Below are 25228 nucleotides of genomic sequence, written 5' to 3'. Positions count from 1 at the left end.
GAGAACCAGCACAAAGACGAGGGAGAAGGCCAGCGTAAAACCATAGATCAAAGCGCTAGCTTTGATCTATAGTCAAAGCTATGCACTAGTCAGGTACTATTTTCAGGGTACTCAAGAGATGTAAATACATGCTATTCCTTAATTTGCTGGCTGCAGAAGTGTTTAGTTTTAATCATACAATAAACTTTTCCATCACTCTGTCTCAGTAAATTTTCACACACTTGAACTCATCTAATTTGACACATACTCATAAATACACACACACACATAGACACACACACACACACACACATACATACATACATACAGACACACGGTTGCAGAGGCAGTTCCATTTGGAGGACGTAGGCAAATTTATCTAATCTGACACACACACACACACACATATACTACACACACAAGGTAACAGTTCCATTTATGGAAGTCTTCACACTTATGGGGTGATCAGGATGAGACCGGAGACGGAAACTACGTCGAGAAGATGCAGCCGGAAACCTGTCACGATCTGATTGGTCCAGAAGACACCACATCCCCTCATGTATAATCTTAAACTGATTTGTTTAAATCTGACCGGGCCAAGATAGAATTGCTGTTCTTCAGCTGCGTCTGGTGTCAGACCCGTGTAGTACCAGCAGTCAGGGACTGTGGAGAGCCTGGATATCTGTTTAGACTTGTTGTCAGGAATAAACTTTTTAAACTTATGACGATCGGCTAAGTCTCCTACTTTACCTCAATAACAAGAACCCACCGAATAAAGAAGCTGTGAAAAGACTTTGCTTCAGTTTTTGGCGCCACATGGTGAGAAGGGGAGACGAAGGATCGTCAACTCTGTGACGACAGCGGCGACAGCGGCCGTGAACAGCAACGACGACCTCGGATGATCCGGTCCAAAACATTGTTCTTCATCTCCCAGTGGCCACTGGTTACCTTAACTAAGGTAAGCAGAAAACCTGTTGAAAGAAACAAATTTCTGCAATTGGACTGACTAAATTAAAGGAGATGTTGTAAGATCGGTTTAGTTAGAAGACAAGAAGGTTGGAGTCCTTCCGGTAAAGTACCATTGTGGGGTTAGAGTCACTCTGAACTGCGATGTCATTTAATATTCTTGGGTTTAAGTCCTTCCGGCGGCGATTCGGTAGACGTGATAATGTGTTTAATTGAGTACCGGTTAGGGTTGACGATGCTGTCTTGTACCTCCTCCACCGTGTGCTCTCCTACCTGGACGCCGGGGGCTGTGCCGTCAGAGTGCTCTTCTTTGACTTTTCGAGTGCCTTTCAACACCATCCAGCCCCGGCTCCTGCAGGATAAACTGACCTCCATGGCTGTGGACCCCTACCTCGTGAGCTGGATCACGGACTACCTAATGGACAGACCCCAGTACGTCCGTATGGGGGACTGTTTGTTTTCTATGGTGACCAGCAGCACGGGGGCGCCACAGGGGACCGTGCTCTCCCCCATTCTCTTCACCCTCTACACATCAGACTTCAAGCACAACTCTGATACATGCCACATACAGAAGTACTCCGATGACACTGCAATAATGGCATGTATCCGGGAGGGTGATGAGGGGGGGTACAGGGCATTGGTGGCTGTATGAGGGGGGGGGGGTACAGGGCATTGGTGGCTGACTTCGTGGAGTGGTGCCAACAGAACCAGCTCCAGCTCAACGTCTCCAAGACCAAGGAGATGGTGCTGGATTTCCGTTGGGCACCTCCCTCTCCACAGCCGGTGATCATCAAAGGCAGTGAGGTGGAGGTGGTAGAAAACTATCAGTACCTGGGACTGCAGCTAGACAGCAGACTGGACTGGTCACTCAACTCCAACTGTGTGTACAAGAAGGGGCAGAGCAGGATGTACTTCCTAAGGAGGCTGGCCTCCTTCAACATCTGTCCTAAGCTCCTTTTCATGTTCTATCAGTCCGTAGTCTCCAGTGTGCTGTCATACGCCATTGTGTGTTGGGTTGGGGGGGCCAGGAAAAGAGATATGGACCGTCTGAACAGACTCATCCGCAGAGCGGGCTCAGTGGTCGGGCTGAGCCTGGACTCTGTGGAGACAGTTCTGGGGAGCAGGACCATGTCTAAAATTAAGGCCATCATGAACAACACCAGCCCCCCCCTCACACCACCTTCTCCCAGCAGAGGAGCACCTCCAGCGACTGACTGCTGTCACACAGCGCCTCCACAGAGAGGCTGAGGTCCTCCTTCGTGCCATCAGGGGGTACAATGACTCTCTCAGGAGGAGCGGGGGGGACGTCAGCACGGGGTTAAATGGATTTAATTTTATACTGTTTATATTTTAGTTATAGTTTAGTATATGTACTGTTAATGCTACAAGTGTGTGTTAGTGTAGTGTATGTCTTACGGTTTGTCCTGTGATGTCAGCGTTTCTTTTTCCCCCTGGTGTTTACCCAGTATTTATTCATCATGTAATGCCTGAGCAGTGGATGTGTGCAATTTCCTCCGGGATTATTGAAGTATATCTATCTATCTATCTATCTATCTATCTATCTATCTATCTATCGTATGAAAGGGAAGGTGAACTTGACTGTGAATGTGTGAAATGAATTTCAGTATTTCAGTTGTCAGGATGTCTCTTGCATTCATGGCGACACTACAAGCACTTGTAAAAGAGTTCTCCACAGCTGTTTAAATCAGTCCACTGGACTTTAAGACGTTTCTCCTCTCATCCCAGAGGCTCCTTCAGTTCTACAACAAGACTCACACATCTTACAGTAAATAGAATTTATTTTCATTGTTGAAACAACAAACAGATAGAAAAAGTACGTCAGCTGAAGGCCTTCTCAGCAGCCACACCCGTGCCCCACCCATTAGTGGGGGCATCAGGGGGGCCTGTGGGAGCTCATTTGCGCTGAACTTGTGTGAAGGAGGAGGGCAGCTGGATGGACTGGAAGGCCTGGACCTGTTTCTTCCGTGAGTCTGGGGAGACTCTCTGGAACGACAGGGGCAGAAGCTGGTTCCGTTTGATGATCTGCAGGGCCAGCTGGGTGTTTCCTGGAGAAGCAGACCAGAGAATCATCTTATTTACAGGCCACACACCGACGAAGAACCCTAACCCTCACCCTCACCCAAAGAAGCACATCCTTCATCCAGCTGTTAGGGTTTAAAGCTCATCCCTGGACTGATTTACAAACAGTCACACCAAAAGGAGTCTAAATCATGTGTTGTAGACCCACAATACTGTCCAAAAACTCTTTTCATACATTTAAAAAATGTATAGAATTAAAAAATTGAGGTCTAAATTAAAGGCTATTGGACTGAAGACGAGAACCATCAGCATTCCAACTTGCCTAAGATATCTGCCACAAGCTGTCATCCTGGAAGCAGTTCAACCATTTAGTTTTACAGTGATGAAACTTAATGTTTTAAATAAGACTAACCAAAGGTCACAGCTTTGTGTTTGTCACCTCTGAACTAAGTCTTTCATTCTGTGGGAAGACTTTTGTTACAGAAGACTGTTGCTGTGATGTCACCGTGTGAACATTTCTTATGCCTGTTAAACCACAGCCCAGCGGTGACTAACTTTACAGTGGGTGTTGGTGGAGCTGACCGTTCTGTAGTTCTAGATAGACTCCCAGCAGGATGGCCTCAGGTGGAGTATCCTTGGTGTTGACCATAGATGCAGCCTGTTGAAGTAAATTAAAGTTGTTGAAGAAAACTTTTGGAGTATCAGTGATGAACTTGATGAACTCGTGACAGAGCTGTGTGATGAGAGCAATATTTAAATATTTATTGTCCTCTTTAAAGACGACACCCTTCTGTTTCTTCCTTCAGCAGCTGCTTTGTCTTTTCTTTCAAATGGGATCTGTTACAGACGACCGATCCTTGTCAGATTTATCAAAAGTATTCCCACATTCCCTGGGGGGTCGAGACAAACTGATTTCTCTTTCATGTCCTTTGACTGTGTGTATTTGCTCATCTCTCATCTGATGGACAGCTCAGGAGAAATTCAGAACATATTTAACAACCTCATCCCCCCCATCTGTGCACAAACTTCAACATCCTACAGAGAAAATTTTTTTATTTCACCCAAAATGGACAATTTATACTCCTAAAGCCGTTGTTGTGTTTATCATCAGGTATAAAAAGAATGCCCCTGTGGAAGACACAACGTACTACGACGTCGAGACTTCAGATCATCTTCCAGTGAATAACAGCTTCATTCAAAACATTGCAGGTTTGTGACTGTAAAAATCAGCCTGTCTAAAAAGAATAACCCACAGGTCTGAAGGGCCCGTCCTGTGGGGACTTTCAGGGTTTCAATGTCCAACAACATGTGAACAACTCCGGTCAGGATGAAGGAATCCTGTGAGGGGCGACTGAACCGTCACACCGCTGACACGCGTGTGATCCGAACACTAAACACGAGGCTCACGTGATGTCACGTCTGTCCCGAGTCGATAAAGACACGCGGGTTCCTGCAGCACTGATGGACTTCAATGTTTTCATTTGACGCCCAGGTAAACAGACAACCAATCACACGCTGCCAAACTGCCCTGGGCGTGGCCAATGACAAAACCGATGACAGGATGTGTGGCATTCCATTTGTGAGGCCAACGACTTCCACCTCCACCCTCTTAGGGGGCAGTAGCTCAGTGTGGGAGGGGGTAGTTCACCTCTGAGCGCTGCCGAAGTGCCCCTGAGCAAACAGCTTGGTTTGGCTACCAGCCACAACTAAACAGTAGCACCTTTACAAAGACCTCTATTAACACACACACACACACACACACACACACACACACACACACACACACACACACACACACACACACACACACACACACACACACACACACACACACACACACACACACACACACACACACACACACACACACACACACACACACACACACGTGTATTGTGGATCAATTCCCATACCTTGGCAGCCTTCTATTATCTAAAGCATGAGTCAAACTCAATGCCCGGGGGCCAAATGTGGCCCTCCACATCATTTTGTGTGGCCTGTGGGAGCAGAAAAGGTCAGAGCGTCCAAAAACAAGTATAAACATATTTTGTTCTGTGCAACTGTAACGTTAGCTTAGATTACATGTAGTTACATTTAGTTACATTTATTAGTTACATCTGGCCCTTTGAGGACAGTCGTTATACTGATGTGGCCCTCAGTGAAAATGGGTTTGACCCCCCTGACCTACAGCCATCGATGAGGAGGTCCACCACCGCCGTAGCTGCACCAGTGGGACATACTCCAGACTGAAGACAAGGGTGTTGGAGAACAGAGATCTTCAGTTTAAGACCAAACTCCAGGTCTACCAATCCTCAGGATTACCTGTAAGGATGGACCAACCAACAGCAGCGTCCTGGAGGGGGCTGGCATTCCTACCATCACTGCCATCACCGCCCAACACCAGCTCAGATGGACTGGTCACGTCATCTCCTACCCAAAACAGTCCTGTATTCACAGCTTGACCATGGTGAAACTGCTCCAGGAGGCCAAAAGGTACAAGAACAACATCATAGACCACTACAGGAAGTGCCACACATCTCTAAACGCCTGGGGGGCTACAGCAAAGAGCACATCTGCCTGGAGAGAAGCTGTTAGAGAAGGGGCCACACAATAGAATGACCATCTCCTCAGTCCACCTCCACCAATAAGGTTCCACCAACACCCACAACTACCACTGCCCACCCACGTCCACACTGCACCAAAGTATGTGGGTCCAGGATTGACCTCTTTGCGCACCTGAACACCCACCAGGACCAAGAAGGAGGACATACTCCAACACGAGGATCTGCTGATGATGGTGTGTGTTTAGAGGGCCTGTGTACACGTATGTACACGTCTAAATGTATATAAATGAACATGAGTGAGATAAACAAGAGGGATCAATAAAGTCCATTTCTTCTTCTGTACTCTGTCTAAGGGTAACTTGGAGGGTAGGTTAAAGGACCTGTGCCCCCCTGTGATGTTAAACCCACATTCTCAGGCCTTACCTGATGGAGACACTTGCGAGCCTTGTCGTACTCGCTCCTCAGGCAGTAGGCGTTGCCCAGGTTGAAGAGCATCATGGTCCGAGCCGAGGTGACACTGCTGGGGTAACACATGGGGGTTTGTTTCCCTGCTGGACACACAACAGCAGGACTGGCCGTTACATTTGTGTTGGATTAATGAACTCAGCTTGTCACTCGTGAAACTACTTTATTTCAGTCAAATTATATAATATCAGTGTCATCAAATTTAAAAACATCTCCTGATCAGATGTAGAATTGTTTTTAAGTTAAACTCACAGGACTCAACCGTCTCGTCTCCTTTGTCAGACCCTGTTGGGGAAACACAGTCAGTACTAACTAAACCAGAGCTCATCCTGAGTCTAACAGTCCTGTGTAGACCTTCATACCCTGGTCCTGCTCATTGGTCGACACTCCAACCAACACATCGCTCACGTTCTCTGGATTGAGGTGAGCAATGGCGTCTGATATCCTGTCCAATGAGATGAGGGCTTCAGCAGCGTAGAGATGACCCAGAAACCTGAAGAGGACACCCCCCAGGTGAGAAGCAGGAGGACACACATCTGATGAGAGCAGACAGATCTCACTGACTTCAGGGATCCAGACAGCCTGGGCTGGTGGAGCAGCTTCTCTGCGTGGTTCAAAGCCATCAGGTTGTCTCCCAGCGCCAACGCCACGAACGCACTGCAGGCCAGGATGGAGCACCTGCACAACAGTCACATGACGCGTTACTGGGAAGTTATTCTCCAGTTAGTGCAACGTTACTCCAGTTAGTACAGTGTTACTCCAGTTAGTACAGTGTTACTGCAGTTAGTGCAGTGTTACTCCAGTTAGTACAGTGTTACTCCAGTTAGTACAGTGTTACTCCAGTTAGTACAGTGTTACTCCAGTTAGTACAGTGTTACTGCAGTTAGTACAGTGTTACTCCAGTTACTACAGTGTTACTCCAGTTAGTACAGTGTTACTCCAGTTAGTACAGTGTTACTCCAGTTAGTACAGTGTTACTCCAGTTAGTACAGTGTTACTCCAGTTAGTACAGTGTTACTCCAGTTAGTACAGTGTTACTCCAGTTGGTACAGTGTTACTCCAGTTAGATAGATAGATAGATAGATAGATAGATAGATAGATAGATAGATAGATAGATAGATAGATAGATACTTTATTAATCCCGGAGGAAATTGCATGTACAGTGTTACTCCAGTTGGTACAGTGTTACTCCAGTTAGTACAGTGTTACTCCAGTTAGTACAGTGTTACTCCAGTTAGTACAGTGTTACTGCAGGTGGTACAGTGTTACTCCAGTTAGTACAGTGTTACTCCAGTTAGTACAGTGTTACTCCAGTTAGTACAGTGTTACTCCAGTTAGTACAGTGTTACTCCAGTTAGTACAGTGTTACTCCAGTTAGTACAGTGTTACTCCAGTTAGTACAGTGTTACTCCAGTTAGTACAGTGTTACTCCAGTTAGTACAGTGTTACTCCAGTTAGTACAGTGTTACTCCAGTTAGTACAGTGTTACTCCAGTTAGTACAGTGTTACTCCAGTTAGTACAGTGTTACTCCAGTTAGTACAGTGTTACTCCAGTTAGTACAGTGTTACTCCAGTTAGTACAGTGTTACTCCAGTTAGTACAGTGTTACTCCAGTTAGTACAGTGTTACTCCAGTTAGTACAGTGTTACTGCAGTTAGTAGTGTTACTGAACAACTGCCAGATGAAACGAGAGCAGAAGAGAAACAAAGAACAACACTACAGGTTTCAGAAGACGTGTTCTCACCGGAGGTTTTCTACTTCCTGCTTCCTGAGAGGAGACGATGGAGCTGCAGACAGGAACTTATCCTCCTGACCTTTAGCACTAGAAACAAACACAACATCATTCACCTGCTGTACACACCTGTCAGCTGGAACAGACCTTCTGGTTTGGGCAGCTTATGTTAAGAGTCACTGAAGAAAGGTGTGGGTGTGTGTGTCTGTGTGGGTGTGTGTGTGTGTGTGTGTGTGTGTGTGTGTGTGTGTGTGTGTGTGTGTGTGTGTCTGTGTGTGTGTGTGTGTGTGTGTGTGCGTGCGTGTGCGTCTGTGTGTGTGTGTGTGTGCGTCTGTGTGAGTGTGCGTCTGTGTGTGTGTGTGCGTCTGTGTGTGTGTGTGAGTGTGTGTGTGTGTGTGTGTGTGTGTGTGTCTGTGTGTGTGTGTGTGTGTGTGTGTGTGTGTGTGTGTGTGTGTCAGACCTGCAGGCGTCACTGACATCACTGCCCGTCTCCGTGCTCCCTGATTGGCTGCCGGCCTTGGAGCAGGTGTCTGTCTTGCCGTCCTGTTGCTGGTGCTCTGGAAGCAGCAGCAGAGCGTTCCTGAGGCAGATGGCTGCAAACTCCATGCTGGCTACTGGGATGGCTGCTGATTGGCCCTCGCTGTCCACACAACACACAACCACAACGGGTCATTCAGGGAGGAGAGAAGCAGCCAGAAACAGCAGCCAGAAACAGCAGCCTGTCACCGACGTAGAACCGCGAGGCTCATGTCGTCTCTGCTGTTTGAAATCCTCACGCCTGAGTGAAGTTATTACTTTAAACGGAATCTTTTTGAGAACCAGGTGAGTCGAGGGCTGCTTCTCTGCTGCGCTGGACCAACAGGTGTGGACAGACTGGACACAATACACACTGATGTCTTCTCTTTGATAGCTTTTATCTCTTTTTAAACTCATTACAAATTGAATTCCTCATTTAAACATTTATACAATGTTGTGATGTTGAAGTAGCTCTTCTACTTCTTCTTCATCACAAACATTGATCAAACATAACATGACCACCCCCTAGTGGCTGGGATGTGTTCAGCAGCAAACCGACTGCTAACTGTTTCATTGTGTGGTTGACGGGTGCCAAACGGGAGAAAACAAGGAACCGTTAATGAAAAGCACTGCTGCCCTCTGCTGGCCGTACAGGTGAACGTCAGATGAGCACTGTTCTGTAGGGAGGGGGACGCTGAGTGAACTGACCTGTGGATGGTGTTCTGGGTGGACTGGGAGGCCAGAATGATCTTACGATGGTAGCCCTGGCCAACAACAGACTGAAGGATCCCTTTCTTACAGGGCAGACCTTTGTTCTCCTGCTCCGACCCCTGGAAACACCAACACTCATCTGTACATGTGACGGACAATCATGTAGTGTCAAAAAGAGCCCCGGAGAGGACCTCCATCCACCACGACATACCCCCTTGTTGGCAGACACGCAGCACTCTGCCAGCCGCAGCCACAGGCGGGGGTTGGAGTGGTAGACCTGGACGGCCTCCATCAGACACTCGAACGCCGCCAGAGGACGGCCGATGTGCAGCAGCTGGATGCCACAGTTATACAGCAGCTCGTAGCGCTTGTTAGCTAGCAGAGCACACATGGGGATACCAGAGAACTTCTTCACCGCTGGGGACAGAAACAGAGATGTGTGTTACCGCTGGAGACACACAACACCCCCACGGACATCCGTGGACCCCATCACCATCAGCATTATGGGAGAAACGCCACTGAAGAGACGTTTGACCAGTGTGGTCTCTGGAGACCAGGGGGAACAGACAAGTTTACTTCCTGTTTGAAAGAGCATCGATCAATCAACCAATCAGCTTTCGATTGTAAACGCTGGAACAAACATTCTACATTCATCTTTAGTTTACACAACTTGACCACATGCTTAGACAGCTTAGCCTAGCTTAGCTTAGCCAGCCAGCAGCTTCCACTGGGACCCCGTTACCGTTGCTGCAGTCTCCCAGTTTGGCACAGGTGTGGTCGTTCTCCTGCAGAGCCTTCTTGAAGTAGAAAACGCCCAGATTATGTTTCCCCATCGCAAAGTGAATGCAGCCCAGGTTGTTCCAGAACATACAGCGAACACATTCACCTGGAACAGAGACACGCCCACTTATCCACTAACAAAGTCACAGCGAACACATTCACCTGGATGACACAGACACACAAACCAGTCATGTGTTTGCCTTCTTACTGCCTGTTTCAACAGGTTTCCTGCCTGACAGTAACACCAAGGCTGTTGCGTCGACACAAACTGAATAAACGTGCAAACAGCGACATTCATTATTTATCTTACATTGACTTTAGAAGCCACTCACTTTCTTTTCGCACTGATTTCATCGGTTACATAGATTTAATGTACAGAAGCCAGTTAATGAGTGTAAACGAGTCACAGCTCATTATTTCAGTCCACAGTAACAAAGAGGACCCTTACGTCACCAGAATGGAACGTCACCTGAACAAAGACCCTGAGTCTGGATAGAAGGAGCACAAGTTTAGTGAAATGCTGTCTATGAAAACTTCTGAATTATTTGGGCTATTTCTCCAAATCTGCGTGTCCCTTGAAGACAATCAGACCAGCTGCATGTGTTCCACACCAGCCTGTCAGGAGACATAAACCTGTTAGAACACGGGGGGGCGGGGGGTTCACCTGTCTTGATGGGCCCAGGATGCTCTGCGATGTTGGAGCTGTTCAGCAGCTTCACTGCTTTGCGGTAGTTCCCCCTCAGGTACTCAAAGTTACTCTTGAGGAAGAGTGAAGGTGTGGACTGATGGACAGGAAACGCAGGTCAGTCAGATGCTGGGGGGGGGGTTCCAGAAGATACACATGGACACAAACTAACACACTTTTAACTGAAGTATCTGGTCTACAAGAACTTAATAATCACCAAACTAATCCCCCCTGTGGTCTGAGGCCACGCCCACACAGACGGGGGCCGGCCCCAATGTTTTCCCTCCGCTTAGAAAAAACAAACGAATCCACACGACTTTGTTTTTAGAAAAGTCTCCGTCCACACGTCACCACACGTGTGTCGATCGACACGTTTAAGCAGAGCGAGTCCCACAATGACAGGAGAGGACGGGGACGAGCGGACTCTCTCACGCCGTTCTCCTGGAGGAGCACCTCCACCTCAGGGTTCTCCACCAGGGGGCAGCGCGTCCCAGTCCGACCCATGACTGGTGAGGAACACGTCTGAGACGTGGAGTCTATCTGTCAGAAAACAGCCCCCCTTCATCTGAGCTTAATGTGACGCAAGAAACGTCTGGACAACTGTTACCACCAACATCGTTCTGAATGTGAACACACACACGCACACACACACACACACACACACACACACACACATACACACGAGAACACAAGACAGAAACTTGGTCTTACTGGTAAAATCCCATGTTTCATTAGCTTAGCTCCCGTGTTATCCAGCATCTCTCATTGTCCATGACGATGTTCAGAAAACACGGCTCTAACAATCAACTCTCTAACAATGATGTCACCGGCCGGTCTGATCATGTTTACACAATGAGCCACAAGTCTTTGTTCAGCAAAGACGAAGCAGGTCCACGCTTAGAAATCAACCGACATATCATGAAAAACAAGAGTGGAAAACACGAGAATTAGAGCGAAATCTGTAGCGCTGAAGTTACTGGAAGTTACAAAGACTATGTCGATCGATTGATCTGTCATGCAGGCGCGTTCCAGCGGCGCAAGTAAACAAACACACGTGAACGCGCGGGGGAGGGCAATGTTGATTGGTCAGCTGAGAGGGGGGAGGAGAGACAGAGCTGAGAGCTACACCCTGTTAAAACAGACCTTCACAGAGCAGAAGAACATTGATCAATATTCAATCAAAGGTACTGAGGACCACAGATCAGTTTGGGGCAAAGCTTTCCACACACAGAGGCTGGACGTCTGGCAGCCCAATGACAGGAATGACCCGGGACCTTTAAAAACCAGCGTCTGTTTTTTTTGTGTTGTCATGGCAACGATGGGCCTAAAATGTATTCGCTGCGGGAAACACCTGACTACGTGTGGACTAGGTGTGGACTACGTGTGGACCAGGTGTGGACCAGGTGTGGACTAGAAGTGGACTAGGTGTGGACCAGGTGTGGACCAGGCGTGGACTAGGTGTGGACTAGGTGTGGACCAGGTGTGGACCAGGCGTGGACTAGGTGTGGACTAGGTGTGGACCAGGTGTGGACCAGGTGTGGACTAGGTGTGGACCAGGTGTGGACTAGGTGTGGACTAGGTGTGGACCAGGCGTGGACCAGGTGTGGACCAGGTGTGGACCAGGCGTGGACTAGGTGTGGACTAGGTGTGGACTAGGTGTGGACTACGTGTGGACCAGGTGTGGACCAGGTGTGGACTAGAAGTGGACTAGGTGTGGACCAGGTGTGGACCAGGTGTGGACCAGGCGTGGACTAGGTGTGGACTAGGTGTGGACCAGGTGTGGACCAGGTGTGGACCAGGTGTGGACCAGGTGTGGACCAGGTGTGGACTAGGTGTGGACTAGAAGTGGACTAGGTGTGGACCAGGTGTGGACCAGGTGTGGACCAGGTGTGGACCAGGTGTGGACCAGGTGTGGACCAGGTGTGGACCAGGCGTGGACTAGGTGTGGACTAGGTGTGGACCAGGTGTGGACAAGGCGTGGACTAGGTGTGGACCAGGTGTGGACCAGGCGTGGACTAGGTGTGGACTAGGTGTGGACCAGGTGTGGACCAGGCGTGGACTAGGCGTGGACCAGGTGTGGACCAGGTGTGGACCAGGCGTGGACCAGGTGTACACCAGGTGTGGACCAGGTGTGGACCAGGTGTGGACCAGGTGTGGACCAGGTGTGGACCAGGTGTGGACTAGGTGTGGACCAGGTGTGGACCAGGCGTGGACTAGGTGTGGACCAGGTGTGGACCAGGTGTGGACCAGGCGTGGACTAGGTGTGGACTAGGTGTGGACCAGGTGTGGACCAGGCGTGGACTAGGTGTGGACTAGGAGTGGACCAGGTGTGGACCAGGCGTGGACTAGGTGTGGACTAGGAGTGGACCAGGTGTGGACCAGGCGTGGACTAGGTGTGGACTAGGAGTGGACCAGGTGTGGACCAGGTGTGGACCAGGCGTGGACTAGGTGTGGACTAGGAGTGGACCAGGTGTGGACCAGGTGTGGACTAGGTGTGGACTAGGAGTGGACCAGGTGTGGACCAGGCGTGGACTAGGTGTGGACTAGGAGTGGACCAGGTGTGGACCAGGTGTGGACCAGGCGTGGACTAGAAGTGGACTAGGAGTGGACCAGGTGTGGACCATGCGTGGACTAGGTGTGGACCAGGTGTGGACCAGGCGTGGACTAGGTGTGGACTAGGAGTGGACCAGGTGTGGACCAGGCGTGGACTAGGTGTGGACCAGGTGTGGACCAGGCGTGGACCAGGTGTGGACCAGGTGTGGACCAGGCGTGGACTAGGTGTGGACTAGGAGTGGACCAGGCGTGGACTAGGTGTGGACCAGGCGTGGACTAGGTGTGGACCAGGTGTGGACCAGGCGTGGACTAGGTGTGGACTAGGAGTGGACCAGGTGTGGACCAGGCGTGGACTAGGAGTGGACCAGGTGTGGACCAGGTGTGGACCAGGCGTGGACTAGGTGTGGACTAGGAGTGGACCAGGTGTGGACCAGGTGTGGACTAGGTGTGGACTAGGAGTGGACCAGGTGTGGACCAGGCGTGGACTAGGTGTGGACTAGGAGTGGACCAGGTGTGGACCAGGTGTGGACCAGGCGTGGACTAGAAGTGGACTAGGAGTGGACCAGGTGTGGACCAGGCGTGGACCAGGTGTGGACTAGGTGTGGACTAGAAGTGGACTAGGTGTGGACCAGGTGTGGACCAGGTGTGGACCAGGTGTGGACCAGGTGTGGACCAGGTGTGGACCAGGCGTGGACTAGGTGTGGACTAGGTGTGGACCAGGTGTGGACAAGGCGTGGACTAGGTGTGGACCAGGTGTGGACCAGGCGTGGACTAGGTGTGGACTAGGTGTGGACCAGGTGTGGACCAGGCGTGGACTAGGCGTGGACCAGGTGTGGACCAGGTGTGGACCAGGCGTGGACCAGGTGTACACCAGGTGTGGACCAGGTGTGGACCAGGTGTGGACCAGGTGTGGACCAGGTGTGGACCAGGTGTGGACTAGGTGTGGACCAGGTGTGGACCAGGCGTGGACTAGGTGTGGACCAGGTGTGGACCAGGTGTGGACCAGGCGTGGACTAGGTGTGGACTAGGTGTGGACCAGGTGTGGACCAGGCGTGGACTAGGTGTGGACTAGGAGTGGACCAGGTGTGGACCAGGCGTGGACTAGGTGTGGACTAGGAGTGGACCAGGTGTGGACCAGGCGTGGACTAGGTGTGGACTAGGAGTGGACCAGGTGTGGACCAGGTGTGGACCAGGCGTGGACTAGGTGTGGACTAGGAGTGGACCAGGTGTGGACCAGGTGTGGACTAGGTGTGGACTAGGAGTGGACCAGGTGTGGACCAGGCGTGGACTAGGTGTGGACTAGGAGTGGACCAGGTGTGGACCAGGTGTGGACCAGGCGTGGACTAGAAGTGGACTAGGAGTGGACCAGGTGTGGACCATGCGTGGACTAGGTGTGGACCAGGTGTGGACCAGGCGTGGACTAGGTGTGGACTAGGAGTGGACCAGGTGTGGACCAGGCGTGGACTAGGTGTGGACCAGGTGTGGACCAGGCGTGGACCAGGTGTGGACCAGGTGTGGACCAGGCGTGGACTAGGTGTGGACTAGGAGTGGACCAGGCGTGGACTAGGTGTGGACCAGGCGTGGACTAGGTGTGGACCAGGTGTGGACCAGGCGTGGACTAGGTGTGGACTAGGAGTGGACCAGGTGTGGACCAGGCGTGGACTAGGAGTGGACCAGGTGTGGACCAGGTGTGGACCAGGCGTGGACTAGGTGTGGACTAGGAGTGGACCAGGTGTGGACCAGGTGTGGACTAGGTGTGGACTAGGAGTGGACCAGGTGTGGACCAGGCGTGGACTAGGTGTGGACTAGGAGTGGACCAGGTGTGGACCAGGTGTGGACCAGGCGTGGACTAGAAGTGGACTAGGAGTGGACCAGGTGTGGACCAGGCGTGGACTAGGTGTGGACCAGGTGTGGACCAGGCGTGGACTAGGTGTGGACTAGGAGTGGACCAGGTGTGGACCAGGCGTGGACTAGGTGTGGACCAGGTGTGGACCAGGCGTGGACTAGGTGTGGACTAGGAGTGGACCAGGTGTGGACCAGGTGTGGACCAGGCGTGGACTAGAAGTGGACTAGGAGTGGACCAGGTGTGGACCAGGCGTGGACTAGGTGTGGACCAGGTGTGGACCAGGCGTGGACTAGGTGTGGACTAGGAGTGGACCAGGTGTGGACCAGGCGTGGACTAGGTGTGGACCAGGTGTGGACCAGGCGTGGACTAGGTGTGGACCAGGTGTGGACCAGGCGTGGACCAGGTGTGGACCAGGTGTGGACCAGGTGTGGACCAGGTGTGGACCAGGCGTGGACTAGGTGTGGACTAGGAGTGGACCAGGCGTGGACTAGGTGGGGACCAGGCGTGGACTAGGTGTGGACCAGGTGTGGACCAGGCGTGGACTAGGTGTGGACTAGGAGTGGACCAGGTGTGGACCAGGCGTGGACTAGGTGTGGACTAGGAGTGGACAAGGTGTGGACCAGGCGTGGACTAGGTGTGGACCAGGTGTGGACCAGGCGTGGACTAGGTGTGGACTAGGAGTGGACCAGGTGTGGACCAGGCGTGGACCAGGTGTGGACCAGGCGTGGACTAGGTGTGGACTAGGTGTGGACCAGGTGTGGACCAGGCGTGGACTAGGTGTGGACTAGGAGTGGACCAGGTGTGGACCAGGCGTGGACTAGGTGTGGACTAGGAGTGGACCAGGTGTGGACCAGGCGTGGACTAGGTGTGGACTAGGAGTGGACCAGGTGTGGACCAGGTGTGGACCAGGCGTGGACTAGGTGTGGACTAGGAGTGGACCAGGTGTGGACCAGGTGTGGACCAGGCGTGGACTAGGTGTGGACTAGGTGTGGACCAGGTGTGGACCAGGCGTGGACTAGGCGTGGACCAGGTGTGGACCAGGTGTGGACCAGGCGTGGACCAGGTGTACACCAGGTGTGGACCAGGTGTGGACCAGGTGTGGACCAGGTGTGGACCAGGTGTGGACCAGGTGTGGACTAGGTGTGGACCAGGTGTGGACCAGGCGTGGACTAGGTGTGGACCAGGTGTGGACCAGGTGTGGACCAGGCGTGGACTAGGTGTGGACTAGGTGTGGACCAGGTGTGGACCAGGCGTGGACTAGGTGTGGACTAGGAGTGGACCAGGTGTGGACCAGGCGTGGACTAGGTGTGGACTAGGAGTGGACCAGGTGTGGACCAGGCGTGGACTAGGTGTGGACTAGGAGTGGACCAGGTGTGGACCAGGTGTGGACCAGGCGTGGACTAGGTGTGGACTAGGAGTGGACCAGGTGTGGACCAGGTGTGGACTAGGTGTGGACTAGGAGTGGACCAGGTGTGGACCAGGCGTGGACTAGGTGTGGACTAGGAGTGGACCAGGTGTGGACCAGGTGTGGACCAGGCGTGGACTAGAAGTGGACTAGGAGTGGACCAGGTGTGGACCATGCGTGGACTAGGTGTGGACCAGGTGTGGACCAGGCGTGGACTAGGTGTGGACTAGGAGTGGACCAGGTGTGGACCAGGCGTGGACTAGGTGTGGACCAGGTGTGGACCAGGCGTGGACCAGGTGTGGACCAGGTGTGGACCAGGCGTGGACTAGGTGTGGACTAGGAGTGGACCAGGCGTGGACTAGGTGTGGACCAGGCGTGGACTAGGTGTGGACCAGGTGTGGACCAGGCGTGGACTAGGTGTGGACTAGGAGTGGACCAGGTGTGGACCAGGCGTGGACTAGGAGTGGACCAGGTGTGGACCAGGTGTGGACCAGGCGTGGACTAGGTGTGGACTAGGAGTGGACCAGGTGTGGACCAGGTGTGGACTAGGTGTGGACTAGGAGTGGACCAGGTGTGGACCAGGCGTGGACTAGGTGTGGACTAGGAGTGGACCAGGTGTGGACCAGGTGTGGACCAGGCGTGGACTAGAAGTGGACTAGGAGTGGACCAGGTGTGGACCAGGCGTGGACTAGGTGTGGACCAGGTGTGGACCAGGCGTGGACTAGGTGTGGACTAGGAGTGGACCAGGTGTGGACCAGGCGTGGACTAGGTGTGGACCAGGTGTGGACCAGGCGTGGACTAGGTGTGGACTAGGAGTGGACCAGGTGTGGACCAGGTGTGGACCAGGCGTGGACTAGAAGTGGACTAGGAGTGGACCAGGTGTGGACCAGGCGTGGACTAGGTGTGGACCAGGTGTGGACCAGGCGTGGACTAGGTGTGGACTAGGAGTGGACCAGGTGTGGACCAGGCGTGGACTAGGTGTGGACCAGGTGTGGACCAGGCGTGGACTAGGTGTGGACCAGGTGTGGACCAGGCGTGGACCAGGTGTGGACCAGGTGTGGACCAGGTGTGGACCAGGTGTGGACCAGGCGTGGACTAGGTGTGGACTAGGAGTGGACCAGGCGTGGACTAGGTGGGGACCAGGCGTGGACTAGGTGTGGACCAGGTGTGGACCAGGCGTGGACTAGGTGTGGACTAGGAGTGGACCAGGTGTGGACCAGGCGTGGACTAGGTGTGGACTAGGAGTGGACCAGGTGTGGACCAGGCGTGGACTAGGTGTGGACCAGGTGTGGACCAGGCGTGGACTAGGTGTGGACTAGGAGTGGACCAGGTGTGGACCAGGCGTGGACCAGGTGTGGACCAGGCGTGGACTAGGTGTGGACTAGGTGTGGACCAGGTGTGGACCAGGCGTGGACTAGGTGTGGACTAGGAGTGGACCAGGTGTGGACCAGGCGTGGACTAGGTGTGGACTAGGAGTGGACCAGGTGTGGACCAGGCGTGGACTAGGTGTGGACTAGGAGTGGACCAGGTGTGGACCAGGTGTGGACCAGGCGTGGACTAGGTGTGGACTAGGAGTGGACCAGGTGTGGACCAGGTGTGGACTAGGTGTGGACTAGGAGTGGACCAGGTGTGGACCAGGCGTGGACTAGGTGTGGACTAGGAGTGGACCAGGTGTGGACCAGGTGTGGACTAGGCGTGGACTAGAAGTGGACTAGGAGTGGACCAGGTGTGGACCATGCGTGGACTAGGTGTGGACCAGGTGTGGACCAGGCGTGGACTAGGTGTGGACTAGGAGTGGACCAGGTGTGGACCAGGCGTGGACTAGGTGTGGACCAGGTGTGGACCAGGCGTGGACCAGGTGTGGACCAGGTGTGGACCAGGTGTGGACCAGGCGTGGACTAGGTGTGGACTAGGAGTGGACCAGGCGTGGACTAGGTGTGGACCAGGCGTGGACTAGGTGTGGACCAGGTGTGGACCAGGCGTGGACTAGGTGTGGACTAGGAGTGGACCAGGTGTGGACCAGGCGTGGACTAGGAGTGGACCAGGTGTGGACCAGGTGTGGACCAGGCGTGGACTAGGTGTGGACTAGGAGTGGACCAGGTGTGGACCAGTTGTGGACTAGGTGTGGACTAGGAGTAGACCAGGTGTGGACCAGGCGTGGACTAGGTGTGGACTAGGAGTGGACCAGGTGTGGACCAGGTGTGGACCAGGCGTGGACTAGAAGTGGACTAGGAGTGGACCAGGTGTGGACCAGGCGTGGACTAGGTGTGGACCAGGTGTGGACCAGGCGTGGACTAGGTGTGGACTAGGAGTGGACCAGGTGTGGACCAGGCGTGGACTAGGTGTGGACCAGGTGTGGACCAGGCGTGGACTAGGTGTGGACTAGGAGTGGACCAGGTGTGGACCAGGCGTGGACTAGGTGTGGACCAGGTGTGGACCAGGCGTGGACTAGGTGTGGACTAGGAGTGGACCAGGTGTGGACCAGGTGTGGACCAGGTGTGGACCAGGCGTGGACTAGGTGTGGACTAGGAGTGGACCAGGTGTGGACCAGGTGTGGACCAGGTGTGGACCAAGTGTGGACCAGGTGTGGACCAGGTGTGGACCAGGCGTGGACTAGGTGACACGAGGCAGTAACAGATACTCACGTTCCCCGCTGTGTTCATCACGGACTTGATCTCTCTCTTACAGGCCTTGGAGGACTTCATCTGGATGTACGCCCTCACCTTGTACTGGACCAATCAGAGCGTCAGCACACGAGCGTCCGACAGAGAACACCTTCAGACGTCAGCTCTTACCTGGTGCATCTTCGACTTGGCCGTCTCCACCAGTGCTGTGAACTCAGCCTTCTGGTTCCAGTCTTTGTTTGAACTGTTGTTCTGGAAACCAGCAGAGAACACAATTAATGTTTGAAGGACTTTTATTGTTTTTTGACGAGAAACATCTTCAAACCGTAGCCCTAGACAGTATTATGGGCTGGATTCAATTATTTCTGGTTGAAGCTCATCAATAAGCACTGCTCAATGGTAAATATGAATCAGTAAACCCTCTGATGTAAGCCAGGCGTGTCTGATCCTCTCTGAACCCCCGGTGTCGTGACTCACCTCCCCTTTGCCGTTCTTACTGCCCCCCTGCACCGACAGTTTGTCCAGCACAGCCAGCAGGTGGAGGGCCTTCTCTGGCTGGAAGGTGAGCAGGTACAGGTCCACCAGCAGGAAGCACACCGCCTGGGCGAACTTCTCTTCTAGGACAAATAACACAATGACTCCAGGCCAAACCCCAGGAGGAAAAACCAGCACACGTGTCAGCGACGTCTGAACACAGGGGACGCTTGTGCTACACGCGTGAAACAGGAACACCCCCCAAGATGACCTCAGGTCCCAGAAACCCTGCAAACAATTCAGCACACATGACTAAACCACTTTGAGACTGACGTGAAATGATTCTGATTTATTTTTGTATTATTGTGCAGCTTCTGTGTCAGACGAGACATTTCCTGTTTGCTGATCTGTCCGCCGTAAACACAATACCCCCCAGGAGTAAAATCCCTCAAACACAAGTGTACCTACAGGACAGAAGCCTCCAATGGACATTTAATTATTTTAAAATCTGTAATATTTTCACATCAGACTGTTTTGAACACAGTTTTCTACTCAGGATAACGTTAACAACGGGTACTCCTCGTCCTCCACACAGGTCACTACAGGGGTTGTACCAGCGTCCATTATAAACTCTTCCACAAGTCATACTGGTCGTACTGGTGTTCTCCACGTACCAAAGGGCTCCAGGAACTGGTAGAGCCTCTCCCCGATGGCGATGGCCTCAGAGAACTGCCTCATGTGGTAGTGGATGATGGCCTGGTTGTAGTACAGCAGGCTGTTCTCCACGTCGTCCAGCCCGTCCACATCCTCCGATGTGTGGACCTGGACACAGACAGGAAGTGATGACACGTCACGCAGCCGTCACTGGGACACGTTCAGCACCTCTCCATCTTTACCTGGTTCTTCATCGCCATCAGAGACTGCTTCAGAGCGCTCGTGGTCGTCTGACCCGTCTTGTAGAACTTGACCACGGCTTTGTTCATGGCGATCTTGTAGTCGTCCTTGTTGAGCTCCTGCAGCGCCTCCAGGTGCTTCAGGGCCTCGTCGTACTGCCCTCCCTGAGAGGAGCAGCGCCGTACAACAACTTCAAGACGTGACGGAACTTCATCTCGTGTTAACACTAAAGTAGCGCAGTCCCTAAAGAAACACAACTGCTTGCTTGGACACACAAACAAAAAGCCCTTTTAGCTCGGTTGGTTTAAAGTGTTCATGTGCGTGTTAACGGTGGTCTTTTTGTATTTGTCACTGTAGGGTAAGTCAGTGGGGGCCATGACACCTGCATATAAATCAGTGGGCCCTGTAGTGACCGGGGGCTTCATGCTAAAGCAGAAACTCAGACCACACGACAAATGTTTGCCCACAGACACCAGACGACACTCAGTTTAACATCAGAGCCCTAAAAACGAGGAGACTGACACAAACCTCTGCAGAGCAGGACCCCAACAAACACCAATGACCCCCCCAACGCCTGGTCAAGAACTGTTCAGAACGTTTGGAATAAACGTAATAAACACATACAACCCCCCCACACAGACAGGCCTAGGTCTATGATGGGTTACAGCTGACTGTTTCAGTATTTCAGTACCAGGAAGGCTTCATGAGCGCTCGCTGCCACTTCCTTCTCCTGGCTGGTCGTTCCAGGAGATGATGGGATGTCCTGCTTGGGCTCACTGGGTTCTGAAACAAGAAAATGAAAGAAGAGGTGGTCATGTGGGGTGGTTTCCACTGGGGGGCATCACTTTTCAGCCTGCTGCCATCAGGTAGGAGACTGCAGAGTCTGGGGCACGAACCAGCAGGATCAAGGACAGTTTCTGTCACCAGGCGGTCAGGAGGCTCAACTCCCTCCCTGCTCTGCCCCCTGCCACAGCCTTGAACTCTACCCTCACCCTGCCCTGTCCCCCCCAGCACCTGACTACCTATCTCTCTCTCCCCCCGTCAGCTCAGAGACTGGTCACACGTCACTTCCCCTATGAGATTAAGAGTGTATAGAGATGTTAACCATCCCTTGTATTGTACTGCCTGTTGTACTGCCTGTTGTACTGTCTGTGTTGTACTGCCTGTTGTACTGTCTGTTGTACTGTGTGTGTTGTACTGTCTGTGTTGTACTGTCTGTGTTGTACTGCCTGTTGTACTGCCTGTGTTGTACTGCCTGTGTTGTACTGCCTGTTGTACTGCCTGTTGTACTGTCTGTTGTACTGTCTGTTGTACTGTGTGTGTTGTACTGTCTGTGTTGTACTGCCTGTGTTGTACTGCCTGTTGTACTGCCTGTTGTACTGTCTGTTGTACAACCTGTGTTGTACTGCCTGTTGTACTGCCTGTTGTACTGTCTGTGTTGTACTGCCTGTTGTACTGTCTGTTGTACTGCCTGTTGTACTGTCTGTGTTGTACTGCCTGTTGTACTGTCAGTTGTACTGCCTGTTGTACCGTCTGTGTTGTACTGCCTGTTGTACTGTCTGTGTTGTACTGTCTGTGTTGTACTGCCTATTGTACTGCCTGTTGTACTGCCTGTTTACCGTGGGTCACATCTGTGCTGTATGCGGTACATACAGGACATGGTACACCTGACAATAAAGCTGACGTTGACTCTACCAGTCTGTGGGGTAAAGACAGAACTTCTGCCCGGGGCCAGGCTCCCCATGTACCACTGTCTGGCCCCCAGTCTGCTCTGGGGGCCTGAGCTCTGGACCAGAAGGGCTGAAGGGACAACCCCTCTGGTCAGGGGCCGGACTCAGACTCCCCGCAGAGGCTCAGGGTGGAGCTCGCTGCGCCTCCACCACAGGTGCTCCGGCGCGCCCCCTGGAGGCATTCCCAGGAACTGTCCGTCTGGAAGAAGAGCCAGAGGTGGTTGGCCTGGGGGCACCATGGGACCCCCCAGAGGAGAGGGTGGACGTGGCTGGGGGGCGGGGGGGGGCGTCTGGGCTTCCCTGTCCATACCCCTCAGTGGGGAAATCCAGAATGGATTATCAAAAACAGTTTCAATATGTGTCAGAATGAGACAGAACTTTTCTGTGAATACCTGCAGTTTAGAAAAACTATTGATTCATTGAAGGGTTATAAATAAAGTTTTATAAACAGTTTGTCTGAGCTGACAGTCAGAAACTCTGGAGCGCTGGAGAAACATCAGACGGTACCAGGTACCGTCAGGAGTACGACATGAGAACACAGTAGTAACAGTCTACCTTCACTCTAGTGTGTGTGTGTGTGTGTGTGTGTGTGTGTGTGTGTGTGTGTGTGTGTGTGTGTGTGTGTCTGTGTAAAACACAGGAGTGTGTCGCCTCCACATGTCTTCACACACACAGGTTTATCCTCACTGGTTATTAACCACACTGAAGGTTCAGCAGGTGCACACACACACACACACACACACACACACACACACACACACACACACAGCTGTCGATTCACAACCTCATGACAGGTGTTAGGTGACCCTCTAGGGGGGGGGGGCTCCAGAACGTCTCATCCTGGGTCTTCTTCTTCTTTTCCTTTCGTCTTTTCCCTTCAGGGTCTCCACAGCCAATCAGTGTCCTCCATCTAACCCTGTCTTCTCATCCTCTTCTCTCACACCAACTACCTTCATGTCCTCTTTCACTACATCCATAAACCTCCTCTTTGGTCTTCCTCTAGGCCTCCTGCCTGGCAGTTCAGAACTCAACATCCTTCTACCAATATATTCACTATCTCTCCTCTGGACATGTCCAAACCATCTCAGTCTGGCCTCTCTGACTTTATCTCCAGAACCTCTAACATGTGCTGTCCCTCTGATGTACTCATTCCTGATCCTATCCATCCTGGTCACTCCCAGAGAGAACCTCAGCATCTTCATCTCTGCTACCTCCAGCTCTGTCTCCTGTCTTTTCCTCAGTGACACTGTCTCTAGACCAAACATCATCGCTGGTCTCACCACAGTTTTGTACACCTTTCCTTTCATTTTAGCTGAAACTCTTCTATCACACATCACACCTGACACTTTCCTCCACCCGTTCCATCCTGCCTGGACACGCTTCTTCACCTCTTTTCCACACTCTCCATTGCTCTGGACTGTTGAGCCTAAGTACTTCAGATCCTCCACCTTCTTGATCTCTTCTCCCTGTAACCTCACTCTTCCACTTGGGTCCCTCTCATTCACACACATGTACTCTGTCTTACTGCGGCTAACCTTCATTCCTCTCCTTTCCAGGACAAACCTCCACCTCTCTAGCTTCTCCTCCACCTGTTCCCTGCTCTCACTGCAGATCACAATGTCATCTGCAAACATCATAGTCCATGGAGATTCCTGTCTAGCCTCGTCTGTCAGCCTGTCCATCACCATAGCAACAAGAAGGGGCTCAGAGCTGATCCCTGATGCAGTCCCACCTCCACCTTGAACTCCTCTGTCACACCTACACACACCTCACCACTGTCTTACAGTCCTCATACATGTCCTGCACCGCTTTGGGTCTGGTCTCATTTATTCACAATGAATGAATGAATGAATGACGTTTATTTCACACCGCATCAAAACACAAATGGAAAAGTAACAAAATAACAAAATAACAAAATAACAGACAAACGTTCTGATGGAGCTGAAGCTGAAGCTGAAGCTGGATCCCTGACATCACAGACTAGCTAATGCTAACGCTAGCTAGCATCAGCGCCACCACACCCACCTTGGTGTTCTGACATCCTGGTGTCTTCTGGGTGGTTCCACGATGTTCGCAGCTCCGATTAGAAACAGTTCTGCTTCCGGTGAAAAGGAATTTAAAATCCTGTGTGACTGAAGACCAGTCCGTGTTTCAGACCGACACGGCTAGCTGTTAGCTGTTGGTCCGCTCCGCTCTTCCTCTCTCTCTCCGGGCGGTGCTCTCATCGGCTCAGCGCTCAGCACCGCCCCCTGCTGGCAGGGCGGCGTCAGCGCGTCAGCATCCATCTGGACCCCAGAGAGCAGCTGGGTCCCACTAAAGACACTGTGTCTCACTAGTCACTGTGTCTCACTACAGTCACTGTGTCTCAATACAGTCACTGTGTCTCACTACAGTCACTGTGTCTCAATACAGTCACTGTGTCTCACTAAAGACACTGTGTCTCACTACAGTCACTGTGTCTCACTACAGTCACTGTGTCTCACTACAGTCACTGTGTCTCACTACAGTCACTGTGTCTCACTAGTCACTGTGTCTCACTAGTCACTGTGTCTCACTACAGTCACTGTGTCTCAATACAGTCACTGTGTCTCACTACAGTCACTGTGTCTCACTACAGTCACTGTGTCTCACTAGTCACTGTGTCTCACTACAGTCACTGTGTCTCACTACAGTCACTGTGTCTCACTACAGTCACTGTGTCTCACTACAGTCACTGTGTCTCAATACAGTCACTGTGTCTCACTACAGTCACTGTGTCTCACTACAGTCACTGTGTCTCACTACAGTCACTGTGTCTCACTACAGTCACTGTGTCTCACTAGTCACTGTGTCTCACTACAGTCACTGTGTCTCACTACAGTCACTGTGTCTCACTACAGTCACTGTGTCTCAATACAGTCACTGTGTCTCACTACAGTCACTGTGTCTCACTAGTCACTGTGTCTCAATACAGTCACTGTGTCTCACTAGAGTCACTGTGTCTCACTACAGTCACTGTGTCTCACTACAGACACTGTGTCTCACTACAGTGTGTCTCACTAGAGTCACTGTGTCTCACTAGTCACTGTGTCTCACTACATTCACCGTGTCTCACTACAGTCACTGTGTCTCACTACAGTCACTGTGTCTCATTAATCCCTGTGTCTCACTACAGTCACTGTGTCTCACTAGTCACTGTGTCTCACTACAGTCACTGTGTCTCACTAGAGTCACTGTGTCTCACTAGTCACTGTGTCTCACTACAGTCACTGTGTCTCACTATTC

At 52.2% G+C, this 25228-nt stretch overlaps 1 protein-coding gene across 5 annotated transcripts; it reads right to left on the bottom strand.

The window, feature by feature from the left end:
• Positions 1 to 2732: 2732 nt before the first annotated feature.
• Positions 2733 to 24167, bottom strand: cnot10 (CCR4-NOT transcription complex, subunit 10). Of its 5 annotated transcripts, none has more exons than XM_068323840.1 (19): positions 23990 to 24167; positions 20926 to 21017; positions 20237 to 20498; positions 20015 to 20162; positions 19344 to 19483; positions 19038 to 19118; positions 18888 to 18971; positions 10418 to 10535; positions 9716 to 9859; positions 9185 to 9390; positions 8971 to 9092; positions 8207 to 8386; positions 7759 to 7836; positions 6579 to 6692; positions 6377 to 6507; positions 6267 to 6299; positions 5973 to 6100; positions 3568 to 3643; positions 2733 to 3011 (listed from the first exon to the last, which is right to left on the bottom strand). In XM_068323840.1, exons 2-19 carry the CDS (start codon positions 20937 to 20939, stop codon positions 2860 to 2862), a joined length of 2211 nt encoding a protein of 736 aa, XP_068179941.1. In that variant the 5' UTR covers positions 20940 to 21017; positions 23990 to 24167; the 3' UTR covers positions 2733 to 2859. The 5 variants fall into 5 exon arrangements, with proteins under 5 accessions (XP_068179941.1, XP_068179943.1, XP_068179942.1 ...); XM_068323842.1 differs by having other exon boundaries at positions 5973 to 6097; XM_068323841.1 differs by having other exon boundaries at positions 19344 to 19480.
• Between the last annotated feature and the right edge of the window lie 1061 nt (positions 24168 to 25228).

This window comes from Antennarius striatus, chromosome 9 (assembly GCF_040054535.1).
Source record: "Antennarius striatus isolate MH-2024 chromosome 9, ASM4005453v1, whole genome shotgun sequence".
NCBI lineage: Eukaryota > Metazoa > Chordata > Actinopteri > Lophiiformes > Antennariidae > Antennarius > Antennarius striatus.
This window is presented reverse-complemented; position numbering and strand designations above follow the sequence as displayed.

What these genes read in the sequence shown, in the direction of transcription:
- cnot10 (XM_068323840.1), bottom strand. An exon ending in GATGTCAGTGACGCCTGCAG is followed by an intron (nt 7,837 to 8,206) that starts GTCTGACACACA and finishes GTTTGTTTCTAG; the next exon opens with TGCTAAAGGTCAGGAGGATA. An exon ending in GACCAATGAGCAGGACCAGG is followed by an intron (nt 6,300 to 6,376) that starts GTATGAAGGTCT and finishes TTTCCCCAACAG; the next exon opens with GGTCTGACAAAGGAGACGAG.